Below are 12,542 nucleotides of genomic sequence, written 5' to 3'. Positions count from 1 at the left end.
GTCGTCGAGCCAGCTGTGGCTGAAGCTTACCCTTCTTGACTCAATTGGACTTGGGCCGACCGGCAGCTTCTTGTGCTTCGTGGCCCTTCGGATCTTGGATCTGGGAATCTCAAGCTCACTTCTTTTTGTGGACAAAAGGGCATTGCCACAACAAAGAAAAGAAATGCGGCAACTGCACATCTTGGTGCTCATAAGCACGGCTGCATATGGCGGCATCGTGGCTGCTGGCACAGTACCACGAGGTGTTGGCCCTGAATGTTGGTATTCCTTTCCTTTGCCGCCATCCAAACCCCGCTACGAGGTCTAGAGTCGGTGTCTGGACTCACCATCGTGACGCATTGTCGTAATTTCCAAATGCATTTCTTGAAACGAATACTGATTGATGGTGTTCACAGTTGCCAAATTCTATGACATAACGGACACATTTGCCTGCATTGGCCATCCGTCCATCTCCATCGCGGTGTCCAAAGTCAACGACAACAGCTGTGACTGCCCTGATGGATCCGACGAGCCTGGTACAGCAGCCTGCGCCAACATTGACCCTCTGTCACCTCCTCAACCGTTGCCCAACTCATTGTCCGGCACTACAAACACCAGCAATGCCCTGCCTGGCTTCTGGTGCGCCAACGAAGGCCACATCGGTACATACGTCCCTTTTATGTACGTCAACGACGGCGTCTGTGACTACGATCTGTGCTGCGATGGCACTGAAGAGTATGGCGGCGTTGGTGGTGTGAAGTGCCCCAACAAATGCAAAGAGATTGGGAAGGAATGGCGAAGAATCGACAACGAGCGGAAGGAGAACCTCGAGCGGGCCAACAAGCGACGCCGCATAATGGTCAAGGAGGCCAAGGAGCTCCGCCGTCGGGTTGAGGCTAAGATCACCAGCCTGACGGAGGAAATCAAAAGTCTCGAAACAAAACGTGACGAACTGAAGAAGAAGCATGACGAAATCGAGCATTCTGAACGCGGCAAGGTCGTCAAGGGTGAGGGAACTGGCAAGCTGGGCGTTCTGGTTGGCTTGGCCAAGGGAAGAGTCAACGAGCTGCGCGACACATTGAACATTGTTCTTGGTCAGCGGGACGAGCTGCGGGGCAAGGTTGCGGAGCTCGAGGGCATTCTTGCGACTTTCAAGGAGGAGTACAACCCCAACTTCAATGATGAGGGCGTGAAGAAGGCGGTCAGAGCTTGGGAAGACTACGCTGCTAAGATGGGCGAAAGCAAAGATGATAATGAAAGCGACATTCAAGAGGTGCTGAAGGAGGATAATACGGAGGGTGGCATCAACTGGGACGAGTATGTGGACGGGGAAGAGGCGACTGACACCGATATCCGTAAGTTGGCTGACCACTCATGACAGCGATGCACATGAGTGCTAACAAACTCCAGTCTACAGCCTTGAGGCATACCTTCCGGGCCAGTTCCGAGACTTCATCCACGACAAGGTGAACCTCCTCCGCATCTGGCTCATCGAGAATGGCATCATGGCCGACAATCCCTCTAGCAAAGGAGAGTCGCGTCTTGTGGTCGCCGCTCGAGAGGCATACGAAGCCGTGGATAAAGATATCACCAACAAGCAGCGTGATCTTGACGGCCAGCAGGCGGACCTCGCCAAGGACTATGGCGCCGACGACATCTTCCGCTACCTGAAGGACAAGTGCGTCTCCATCGATTCAGGCGAGTACGAGTATGAGCTCTGCTGGCTGTCCAAGACGGCGCAGAAGTCTAAGAAAGGCGGCGGTTCCACCAACATGGGCCACTTTGACCACATTGATATCGAGGAGAGCGATGAAGAGGAACGCCATGATGGTAAGGGGTTGGGACGCGGGAAGAGGATGGTTATGCGCTATGATAATGGGCAGCATTGCTGGAATGGACCGAACCGCAGGACCGATGTCTGGCTTGCCTGCGCTGAGCAGGAGGAGTTGTGGCGGGTCAGCGAGCTTGAGAAGTGCGTTTATAAAATGGAGGTTGGTACGCCAGCGGCATGTGAGGAGGCGGTCGAGCCTGGACAGGCCAAGCAGGGTAAGGATGAACTATAAACAGATAGAGAGAACCATAGACGACGATTTGAGAAAATCTCAATCGCACATCTACTTTCCTACGAGTGCAGACAGTTGGATCTCAGGTGTAAAGAAGAGATATGTCGGAAACTCACCATCAAGATTCAGCCGCAAAATGAAGAACCAAATCATAACTATCATGGACGGGTAACGATTCAAAAATGACCAAGGGGAGGATTGAACTCCCGACCTTGGCAGTGTGAATGCCACGTGATAACCACTACACCACTCGGCCTACTATGATCGTGAGGGCCTAATTGGTCACTATGTTATAGTGGAGGCTTTGGCACTGTTGAGATTTCGGTGGGTTACAGTTATAGCGGCTCGAATAGAACAGGTTCTTCTCAACTTTTACGATCTTCCCAAATTGTGACGTTAGGCAAAGATTTGCCTATATATTCCAATAATCAGCGTTGCTATCACGAGGCTGTAATTTTCTTCGATATGTCTCCAGTTCAACGGCGCTACGGATGTAAACACAGTCAGTCAGTTCATCTATAGTATGTCTCACTAAAGTCAAGCTCATACGGCCGACAATGTTTCACTAGAACACACTATTTCGACATCTGTAAGAAACATTTCGTAAGCAGGGTCCTTCCATTCCATCCTGTGTATTGAGTACCATACGTATCTACAAGTGCCCTTAGCTTTTGAGGACTGGTGAACTAATCGCTTGCTACTTTGGTAATGTCAGGTCAGTCTTCCAATGTGGCGATTAGCCAATTGAGGCGCAGCCCATGGCACAGCCCCTAACACAGCAGCTCACAAGACTCAAATTTGACTCAACGTATTCGTCGTTTTTACAATTGAGTGTCTTGCAACTAAGCGTAGTAAGTAAGCAAGGCGTTGACAGGACAGAGCGCCAAGTAGAACCCCCGACGAGGCAGTGCCTTCAAGCTGTTTGTGAGACCGCCCCAAATGATATTACGCATCAGATGGTCACTAAGATCAAAACTGACCATTTGAGCGGGGCCATGCAAATTCCAGATCATATGTATGTCTGCAGACAGGTAGCCAGATAGTATACTAAGTGGATACCTTGAATCATCCATCAAGAGTTTGCACTAGTAGGTCCGCCGCTTGCTAACGTTAGACTATAGGCTCCCTCAAAGCATCGACTAGCAAGATCAGGCGAGAGCCAATACGTACTGTTCGGAGTAACATTGTTCGTGGAGTATGTTGGAACTTGTATTGGAGGCTGGAAATCTGGTAATTAGAAGCCAGTCGATTACAGGACTGAAACTCTCCCATGTGGCATCGTGACCAATACCAAGCATGGCACCATTACACGGAATGTGTTATTGGTTGGCCCATTTCCCACTCCCAACGTTTTTGTCCCAGGTCTGTAGGCTGTGTAGCCCTCTCGAACCGACATATCGAATAAAGGAATTGCACAGATTATCCATATCTGGTCAATCAGTAAGCCAACATCGGCACAGCCTTAACTAAGAAAACTTGATTATGCGCATACACCTTATTTACACCTTGTTTATTTACGCCTTGCGGGTTATTTTGTTCCTCTACTGCCCATTTACGAATAGATCGCTGAAACCGGAAAGGGGCGATGCACCAACACGAGTTACCTCTAGGCTCTTTGTTCTGTGGATGGCAAGGGTGCGTGCTGCCTATCAACGGAATTATAAAGCATGCCTTCTCAATATTTAACCACCTGGAATTTGTTCGATGTACACTACATCTGTCCACATTCTTAACCCTGGCACCAGCATCAACGAATAAGCCGTCAAATACCATATATCTATCATTGGACTATTTATAACAAAAAATGGTGAGACCTTTTCGCATCGGACCATAAACGAACTCATGGCTGACAGACTATGTTATTCTGTTGGAAAAGGACCTGCCCTATAGGAGCCGGACGTTGCTAAGTCCTAGTATAAACTTGCCAATCTTCTCAGCAGCGTCGACGTCGACGTGCACGTTGGAAAAACCAAAAATACATATCCACCCACTGCCGTCAGAAGATGGCGTGCTCATCAAGATCGAACCACCACGAGAGCCCCAAGATGGCATTCTGTCTCATGTACCATGCGACATTGTCTTAGTTATCGACGTGTCTGTCAGCATGCACGACTTAGCCCCAGCTATGGGAGTCAACGAAAATGGGGATATGGTCCAAGAAAACGCGGGTTTTACGGTGCTGGACATCACAAAGCATGCGGCCTTGACAGTCCTCGAGACTATGGATGAGAACGATCGGCTTGGAATCGTCACATTCAGTACGGCGGCTAAGGTTTGTTCTTCCATGAGATCAGCTAAAGCGAACAAAATCTAACAGCCTCGTAAGATTATACAAAGACTGCTTCCAATGACTGCGTCAAACAAAGAACTGGCAGCAGAGAGTATACGGGGCATGAGAGTCGAGAGTGCCACGAACTTGTGGGACGGCATTAGGGAAGGACAGGGTCTGTTCGAAGATGAATTCAATACTGGTCGCGTGCCAGCAGTCATGGTTCTTACTGACGGCCAGCCGAACCACGGGTATGTTTCAGTATTTCAATCATCCTATTCCTCTTTTGAGCTAACCCCTATTCCAGGGACCCAGACCGTGGTTATGTCGCAACGATCCGTAGCATGCAGCCACTACCAGCTACTATTCACACATTTGGATTTGGCTACAACATCAAATCAGGACTACTTAAGTCCATTGCTGAGATCGGTGGCGGAAACTATGCATTTATCCCCGATTCTGGCATGGTTGTAAGTAAAGACTGGTTATGAGTGATGGTCTGAGAACTTCATTAACATATTAGGGAACTGTGTTTATCAACGCAATGGCACATCTTCAGTCGACCTTTGCGAACAAATGCGTCCTTGAGATCATACACCCTAAGTTCATAGAGCTGCAGACTACCACAGGAAAGACCGTCGATACTGGCGATCAACACGAGCAAGAGAAAACCGGACGGTCCCAGCTGAACGACATCTTCTGCAGTAGCGGTACCACCGACCACCAGAAGTTGACTATCAAACTTGGAAACGTGCAGTACGGACAATCGAGAGACATATATCTACGCTATGAATCCAACTTGAGCCCTGTAGACCACGACCCTGATTTCGACATCACTGCAGAGTTCAAATACTCCCTCATGCAGTCTCCACAGTACTCTGTGTCAGCTCGCAAAGACTTGCTAGAGGAAACCGATCTCCCACAGCCCGTCATCGCATACCACCAAAGCAAATCCATGCTCTGCAAGTATCTGTCTTCACTCTTCCCAATGCTATCCAACGGTGAGCGACTTCACCGTCAAGATCCTCTATTCCGCGCGATACGGTTCAGAGATTTGATGGATCGCATGCCAGCATCAAACCACGCCGACCCTTTCAACACATCACTCATGGAAGACGTTCAGGGGCAGGTCCAACTCGCCGCCTTGAATGATTCGTATTTCCAGAGATGGGGCCGGCACTATTTCCTCAGCCTCTGGGAGGCGCATGAGAAGCAAATCTGCAATACATTTAAGGATCCGGGGGTGCAGGTGTACGGTATCGACAGCCCTTTGTTTCTCAAATGCAAGGAAGCGCTGGAGACCGCATTCAGCCAGAGAGTGAAGCCACTGGCGCCTAGTCGCTCGGGTGAAGCGGATCAGAGATACAAGTCTGGGGGAGCTATTCTCCCCATAGAGAAGTACAACGACAAAAACGGTGGGTGCTTTGCTGGCTCGAGCCTGGCGGCCTTGGCGAGTGGGCACCAGGTTGCCGTCTGCAAGCTCAGAAAGGGGATGGCTGTGCAAACACCCTTAGGGAGTCGGCAAGTGGCTGCTATTCTGAAGATGGGAGCGAAGAGGATGGTGATGTGCCAAGTCGGCAACCTGACCGTCACACCGTGGCATCCGATCATGGACTACGAAGGGGTAAATGGGTATTTCCAGCCCAGGTTGCTGAAAAGGGGTTAAGGTACTCGGGGGCTATTTACTCGGTGTTACTCGAGCCCGATGAGGCCGTGGACGCGCATGCTATTAAGGCCGATGGCGTTTGGGGGGTGACGTTGGGTCATGGCTTGTTAGCAGGCACTGATGTCCGGGCTCATCGGTTCTTGGGTGACTATGAGAGGGTTGCGGAGTCTTTCAAAACGATTGGGGCGGATAACCGTGGGTTTGTGCGCAGCGCTGGCGTCAGGAGGGATGGGAAGACTGGCCGTATCTGTGGGTTTCGAGGCGTGCGAGGTGGACCCTGTCGTTAAGCGTTCAACGATTGTTCTTGCGAAAGGCAGTATAGCCCTACCTAGCACTTTTGATGTTTGCTTATTGAGAGAAAATACGTTATAGATCAGGGTATCGCGATGGAGCCACGTAGGACGATCTCACTACATATTTCCAATTGAGAGTGGTCGAAATGACTTGATAAGCCCGGTCCAGTTCTTCGGAACGGTCTCCTTTTGCAACCTCTAAGTATACTCGCATAATAGCTTCAATTTTATCCGATTGGTTTCATGTCAGACATATGCACGGGTCAGCAATTGTGTAACCGTCTCTATAAACCGTTGACTTAACATGATTTCTGAAACTGTCTCACTAATACCCTTAGTGTCACAAAAACACCCCATGCCGAGTGTCACCCCCTGAAACGGTGACTTGACCATTCTTGACCATTCTCCATACTGGAAATACCACCAAATGTAAAATGACCTCGGAAATATTTTCTGCCTTAGAGGGTGAAGTTCGTCGGCTCCGGCTCCGAGCTCCCAACATCCGTGGTTACTGCATGTTATGGTATAGTTGGGACTCCTCATTATACGGAAGCATTGAGAACTTCGCTAACAGTATCCACTCTTATTGATGGCTGTTTACATAGCACGCGTAACGTAACCCACCCATAAGCAGGCCACACCCCTTAGCGGGCCACCCATTTCGGCTCTGTCGAATTGGCTCAACTTAACAACAACATCATCAATTTCTACGTCGATTCTTATCGCTAGGTCTTTATTCTTTCGTCAAATGGATCAGGAAGACCAGATCAAGAAAGCCATCAAGTCTATTCGTTCTGGGGAAGTCCCTAGTATACGTAAAGCAGCCGAGCTCTTTGGGGTCCCCAGAACAACCCTCCAAGCCCGAATTCAAGGCCGCCAGAGCCGGACCACCGCCCACCAACACCGACAGCGATTATTACCTGCCGAAGAAGCTACGATCGAACGAGCCTTGCTTCAGTTAGCTGCGGGGGATGGCCCTTGACTATCAAAGGAGTGGAAGGGCTAGCAGTGAACCTGCTGGAAGCGAAAGGAGATACAGACCCCCTAGGGGTCAACTGGTACACTAGCTTTCTAGACCGCCACCCTAAGCTGAAGACCTATAGAGTTCGTAGTCTAGATCAAGCTCGAAAGGATGGTATCACGTACGATATCCTCACCGAATGGTTCGACCTCTACCGACGAGTTAAAGAACAATACGCGATCACGGACGATGATACCTACAATATGGACGAGAAGGGGATTAGCAAAGGCATCGGTGATAACCCTAAAGTTATTATCTCTCGAGAGGACGATCAGGCCTTTGCTAACCAGCCTGGTAACCGTGAATGGGTCTCTATCATCGAATGTATAGGAATCAACGGCTACTCCCTACCGCCTTTTATCATATTCGAGGGCAAGAGGATTCTGCCGTCTTGGATAGACGAGAGGATCGATCCAAGGACTGTTATTCAGGTCAGCCCAAATGGCTGGACCGATCGACAGATTGCCTTGACCTGGCTACGCCATTTTGATACGTATACACGTCAACAGTGTCGTGGTCAATACCGCCTTCTTATTCTAGATGGTCACACAAGCCACGTATCCCTTGAAATCGTCGAATACTGCGAAGCAAATCAAATCATTCCTCTCTGCCTGCCCCCCCATTCGACCCACGAGCTTCAACCCCTTGACAAGGGTATCTTCGGCCCTCTGGCAAAGGCGTACAAGTCCCTGATCACTGAACGGTCTATCTTCGGTGCCGTACGAGTCGACAACCAGCAGTTCTTATTATTATATCAACAAGCTAGATCTACTATCTACCGCAATATCCCGGGCGCTTGGAGAGGTACTGGCTTATCCCCACTAGATCCGTCGAAGATCCTCGCCAAGTACCGGCCAAAGACCCCTCCATTTGCGAGCCTTACCGACGAGAATGGTGTACGCGTTGATATTCAAGTTGATAGGGATACGGCTCAGCAGATCAATGAGATTGTAGCTAAGCTTGTCACTGTTTGTGATAGCCCCTTACAGCGTAAGGTTTCTTTTAGTAAAGAGACTTGCCTAACAGCTCTAGCAGATAATATAGCCTTACAGAAGATTAACGAGGGCCTCGTTAAGAAACAACAGGAGAGTAGAAATAGAAGGACGAAGAAGACCTGTGGTACTGCACGTGTATTAACTGTTAAAGAGATTCGAGATCAACAGCGCCGGAGAGAGGAGCGAGAGGCTCAGGTAATGAGTGAAAAGGAGCGTAGACAAGCCCTTAGGGGCGTTGTTACCTTTGCTAAACGCGTTTGGAAGGAATTACCGCTCGATTCTGATGTATTTAGTTGAAAATAGCGTTGTGAATAGCTTCAACTCTGCTTGTTATGCTGTTATTGATCATCCTCTTATTATGCCAAAAATGGTGGCCCGCTAAGGGGTGTGGCCCGCTTATGGGTGGGTTACGTTAAGCCTTGCGCGTCCGGCGGCTTGATGACGGGGGCTTCCTTGCAGCGGCGAAAGCTGCACCCTGGCCAGATGGCATAGGGATACAGATATGATGCGCCATTGCGTCAACCGTTTTGATCGTAGGACACTCTAGCCACAGCTCCGTCCGAGCCTACCTAGGCAGTACCTACATGGCGTGTGTTTCGGAGGCTTTGAGAATCCCAACGTGAGTTCAGTTCGCGAGTTCATAAGTAACGAGCATGATGTTTGTCAGATTCTGGACTTATTTTGTTTTGATTTTATCCGTGACCATCCGCGGAAACACACAACTTCACGTGTCACGTCGGAAATCGATCATCGCGGACTTACCCACCCATTCCAAAACAAAGCACACAACGACGTAGACAACAATTCGTAGACCAAGAAAGTTTCTTTAAAAGCTAAGATTCGCGTTGCAGAATTAAACCTCGCACAATGGCATGCAAAAAATACCACTACGGCCGCCTCCAGTTGTGACTCCAAGTCGTGGATATCGAAGAGCACTCATATCAACCACATTTTCGTTTCGAGTACTAATAGGATTTCCAGCATGCCACCATATATACATCAAAGGTCAGTACTCCATTTGTAAACAAGTTCCACCATGCCGTCGAAATGAGTGAATTCCCCTACAAGGCGTAGAGCAACCATCCAAAGACGACGGCAGCGCCCATGCCGAAGCTCATGCCCAAGCCGGCCGCAGCGCTGCTGTCCTCAGCGGCGGCCTCAGCAGCGTCCTTGGTGCTGTTGCAGATCTCGGTACCGTCAAGATTGGCGAGCAGGGTGTAGGCCTTGGGCTCGCCCTTGTTCATGTACATGGTGACGTTACCGGTACCGTCGGCGGTGGTGGTGGTGCAGCTGAGGAGCTCAACGACCTCGTCGCCGGCGCTGAAGCCGCCGACGCTGAGCTCGTACTCGGCGCCCCCGGAGCCCTGGTTGACGATGCACGAGACGATCTGGGCGCCATCGGGGCCCTTGCTCATGCACAGGTGGTTGATGTCAACGAAGAGCGTCTTGGCGACGCTGTTGACGTACGAGTCCGTTGACGAGTTGGACAGGGCGATGATCTGGTTGCGAGCCTTGTTCAGCGTCCTGGCCACCTGGTACAGCTCAGCCGAGGTGTTGTACTCGGAGTGCCAGAGGGGCTCGCGGTTGAAGGGGGTTCCACTGCCGTTGAAGTGCTGCTCCTGGCCTTGGTAGACTGTAATATCGGGGGTTCGTCAGTATATCGTCGGACTACGATGGTTCACTTGCCAAGAGACAGAGAAAACTTACCCAAGGGCATGCCGTCATTCAGAATGACGTAGGCCATGGCGTTCTTGGCGATGACCACATCCTCGTTGGTGGAGGCGAAACGGGGCATGTCGTGGTTCTCGACGAAGGTGCCAAGGGCCATGGTGTCGTTGCATCCCTCCTGTGCCTGAGAACGGACGGTGGCAAGGTCGTTCATGGATCCGCCGTCGAAGGCCGCGAGCAAGGGGTAGTAGTGAAGGTAGTTGGGCATGCCGGGCAAAAGACCCTTGGTCTGGTAGCGGCAGAAGTCCTCGACGAGACCCGTCAGGACCTCGCCGAATGCAAAGACACCCGAGTTCTGGACGAAAGTGGGCAGAAAGTCATCATTGACGTGCTTGGCGGCATCAATCCGCAGGCCGTCGATGGAGTAGTTGGCCACAAGCTCCTTGATCCAGGAACCCAGCATGTCAGACACAGTCTGATCCTCGGTCCTCAGGTCGGCAAGCGCCACGGCATAGGGGTACAACCAGCAGTTCTGGTAGTTGGTTGAGTTGGTCCACTCGGTCACGTTGCAGTAAGTGTGGAAGTAGTCCTCGTTATCGAATGGCTCGAACTCGGAGTACTCGATCGGCGGCGGGAGCGTGTTGTCAAACTTCTGCGCCATGTTGTTGACGACCACGTCCACCATCAGGTACATGTCGCGCTTGTGAAGCTCGTCGGACAAGCTCTTCAGGTCGTCGGCCGTGCCGAAGTGCGAGTTGACGGCGTACAGGTCCTTGGACCAGTAGCCGTGGTACGCTGTGCCGACGCCGGTATCGTCCTCGATATTCTCCACCACGGGGCTGATCTGGATGGCAGTGAAGCCCATGTCTGACATGATGAGTATAAGTGACGACTTGCGCTGACGGGCGCACTGCTGAACATGATGGCTCACCTGAAATGTAGTCGAGCTTGTCAATGAGGCCGGCCCACGACCCATTGCAGAAGACGTAGTCATCGCACGTCGCCGTCGTCGATCCATCGGTACGCGCAAAACGATCGACCATGACTTGGTAGATTGATCGCGACTTCCATTGTTCCAGACTGGCAGCATCGGAGACGCCCATGAGCGCCATGGCCGCAGCCACAGTGAGTGAAGTTGAAAGCATCTTGTTAGATCATGGAAATATTACGAATAGAACGGGCGGTCTCAAGCGGAGGCTTCGGTATCGAGTACGGGTAGAATGTGTATTACGCGTGTCGCAGGGGTTTCAACGATATAAACGAAGGTATGACAGTGAAGCAGCAAAAGGGCCTGCGCTGTCTTCAACGACAGTATAAAATGAATGACTCTGGTGGAATAGAAAGGTCTGAAAATGCACTATATGAGACGTGCGGAGGACGACCCGTGTTTGTGTGATGGCAGGTAGATGAGAGAGAGACCACCTGAGACGGGCAACACGGGATGGTCCCCCATACGTACTTGCGAACTTCGTATCCCGCCCCGGCTTGCTGGCTGGCTTGGGACTGGCGCCAACATCTGACAGTCGAGAGAATGCTTCATTTCGGAGGGTCTGTTAATCCCTCGGCCCCCGGCTAACGCCAGGATACTACCTAAGATTTGCATATTAAAATACATGAAGCACCACTCAAGAAAGGAACAGCGCAGGTGATCGCTGGTTCCGCTCACGACAACGGCAAAGATTTCCAGAAGAATATGATGAAGCAGGCCATCCCCTGCCAAGCCTTTGACGATACGCCGAGGTACTTAGTATTTGGCGTGCAATACATTGGACATTGGCCAAGTGATCGTATCACGAAATTGGCAGCATCACCGTTGCAACTGGTGGGGTATGGCTGGCCAATTACGCGAATACTCGAGCCACGGTGTGGCAAGGCGAAAAGAAATGGTTGGACAGGGGATCCTTTAGTGGCCCCAACCGTCGCCCATCTGCGGCCTGTCGACACTCTGTCGTTAGCAGAAGGTGCTTATGCGAAGCTCAGCAAATGCAAGGCACCAGAGTATAGGTCGAAGCTAGTGTCGAGTGGCGTCCCTGGCTTGACGCAGTTATTCCCCATCGAAAGTCTTCAATGTGTGATGTGTGATGTAAATGAGCGAAGAACTCGCGTTCGGCTAGCAGACCGACAAAGAAGATGTCGCAGCCCTCGAACGCGGACTCGCGAGGCTCAGGGCCGTCCCCACTCTGCAGTTCCAGTTTACCATAAAGGGTGAGCAAGGGTGCGAATTTTTTTTCTCGCACTACGCACTTGAGCAGCGATAGACCTCGTGTTGCTAATTGGCGAGACATGGGGTAGGTTGTGCGACTCAAATGCAAGCTTAAAGGGTGTTAAAGCCCTCTCAGCCACTGGATTTTGACCAATGGCAAAATATCGACCCACTCGGCCGGATCGGCAGGCAAGGACCAACTCAGCCTGCTAGGTACGGCTTCCTGATTCGGAAGGTCGCCGGCACTTTTCGCTGCTCGGTTGCTTTGGTTCTTGCTGTGTCGACTTTTAATAAGCGACAAACACCCGTTAATATTGCTCACATTTGCCACACGAACGAACTCCCCACCAGGCAATTGCTGGACCGCGTTGGCGGAAAGAGATGC

At 51.0% G+C, this 12,542-nt stretch overlaps 3 protein-coding genes and 1 non-coding gene across 4 annotated transcripts; 2 read left to right on the top strand and 2 right to left on the bottom strand.

Moving 5' to 3' along the window:
- The first annotated feature begins 43 nt into the window (after positions 1-43).
- On the top strand, positions 44-2,195 carry BCR38DRAFT_467447 (glucosidase II beta subunit-like protein). Its single transcript, XM_040862749.1, has 3 exons — positions 44-257; positions 396-1,334; positions 1,390-2,195. The coding sequence occupies exons 1-3, from the start codon at positions 164-166 to the stop codon at positions 2,040-2,042; spliced, it is 1,686 nt and encodes a 561-aa protein (XP_040713578.1). The 5' UTR covers positions 44-163; the 3' UTR covers positions 2,043-2,195.
- Positions 2,196-2,225: 30 nt separating this feature from the next.
- On the bottom strand, positions 2,226-2,298 carry BCR38DRAFT_t232. The gene has a single exon. It is a non-coding gene; the product is annotated as a tRNA-Val (tRNA).
- A 1,450-nt stretch (positions 2,299-3,748) lies between these two features.
- BCR38DRAFT_467446 (hint-domain-containing protein) lies at positions 3,749-6,264 on the top strand (the record flags this gene model as incomplete). The annotated part of the gene is made up of 6 exons (XM_040862748.1): positions 3,749-3,849; positions 3,919-4,314; positions 4,369-4,562; positions 4,619-4,781; positions 4,835-5,943; positions 5,979-6,264. Exons 1-6 carry the CDS (start codon positions 3,847-3,849, stop codon positions 6,262-6,264), a joined length of 2,151 nt encoding a protein of 716 aa, XP_040713577.1. The 5' UTR covers positions 3,749-3,846.
- A 3,083-nt stretch (positions 6,265-9,347) lies between these two features.
- BCR38DRAFT_347874 (glycoside hydrolase family 13 protein) lies at positions 9,348-11,099 on the bottom strand (the record flags this gene model as incomplete). Its single annotated transcript, XM_040856379.1, has 3 exons — positions 9,348-9,919; positions 9,994-10,821; positions 10,886-11,099. The coding sequence occupies 3 exons, from the start codon at positions 11,097-11,099 to the stop codon at positions 9,348-9,350; spliced, it is 1,614 nt and encodes a 537-aa protein (XP_040713576.1).
- Positions 11,100-12,542: the final 1,443 nt, after the last annotated feature.

This window comes from Pseudomassariella vexata (genome assembly GCF_002105095.1).
Source record: "Pseudomassariella vexata strain CBS 129021 chromosome Unknown BCR38scaffold_10, whole genome shotgun sequence".
Lineage (NCBI taxonomy): Eukaryota > Fungi > Ascomycota > Sordariomycetes > Amphisphaeriales > Pseudomassariaceae > Pseudomassariella > Pseudomassariella vexata.
This window is presented reverse-complemented; position numbering and strand designations above follow the sequence as displayed.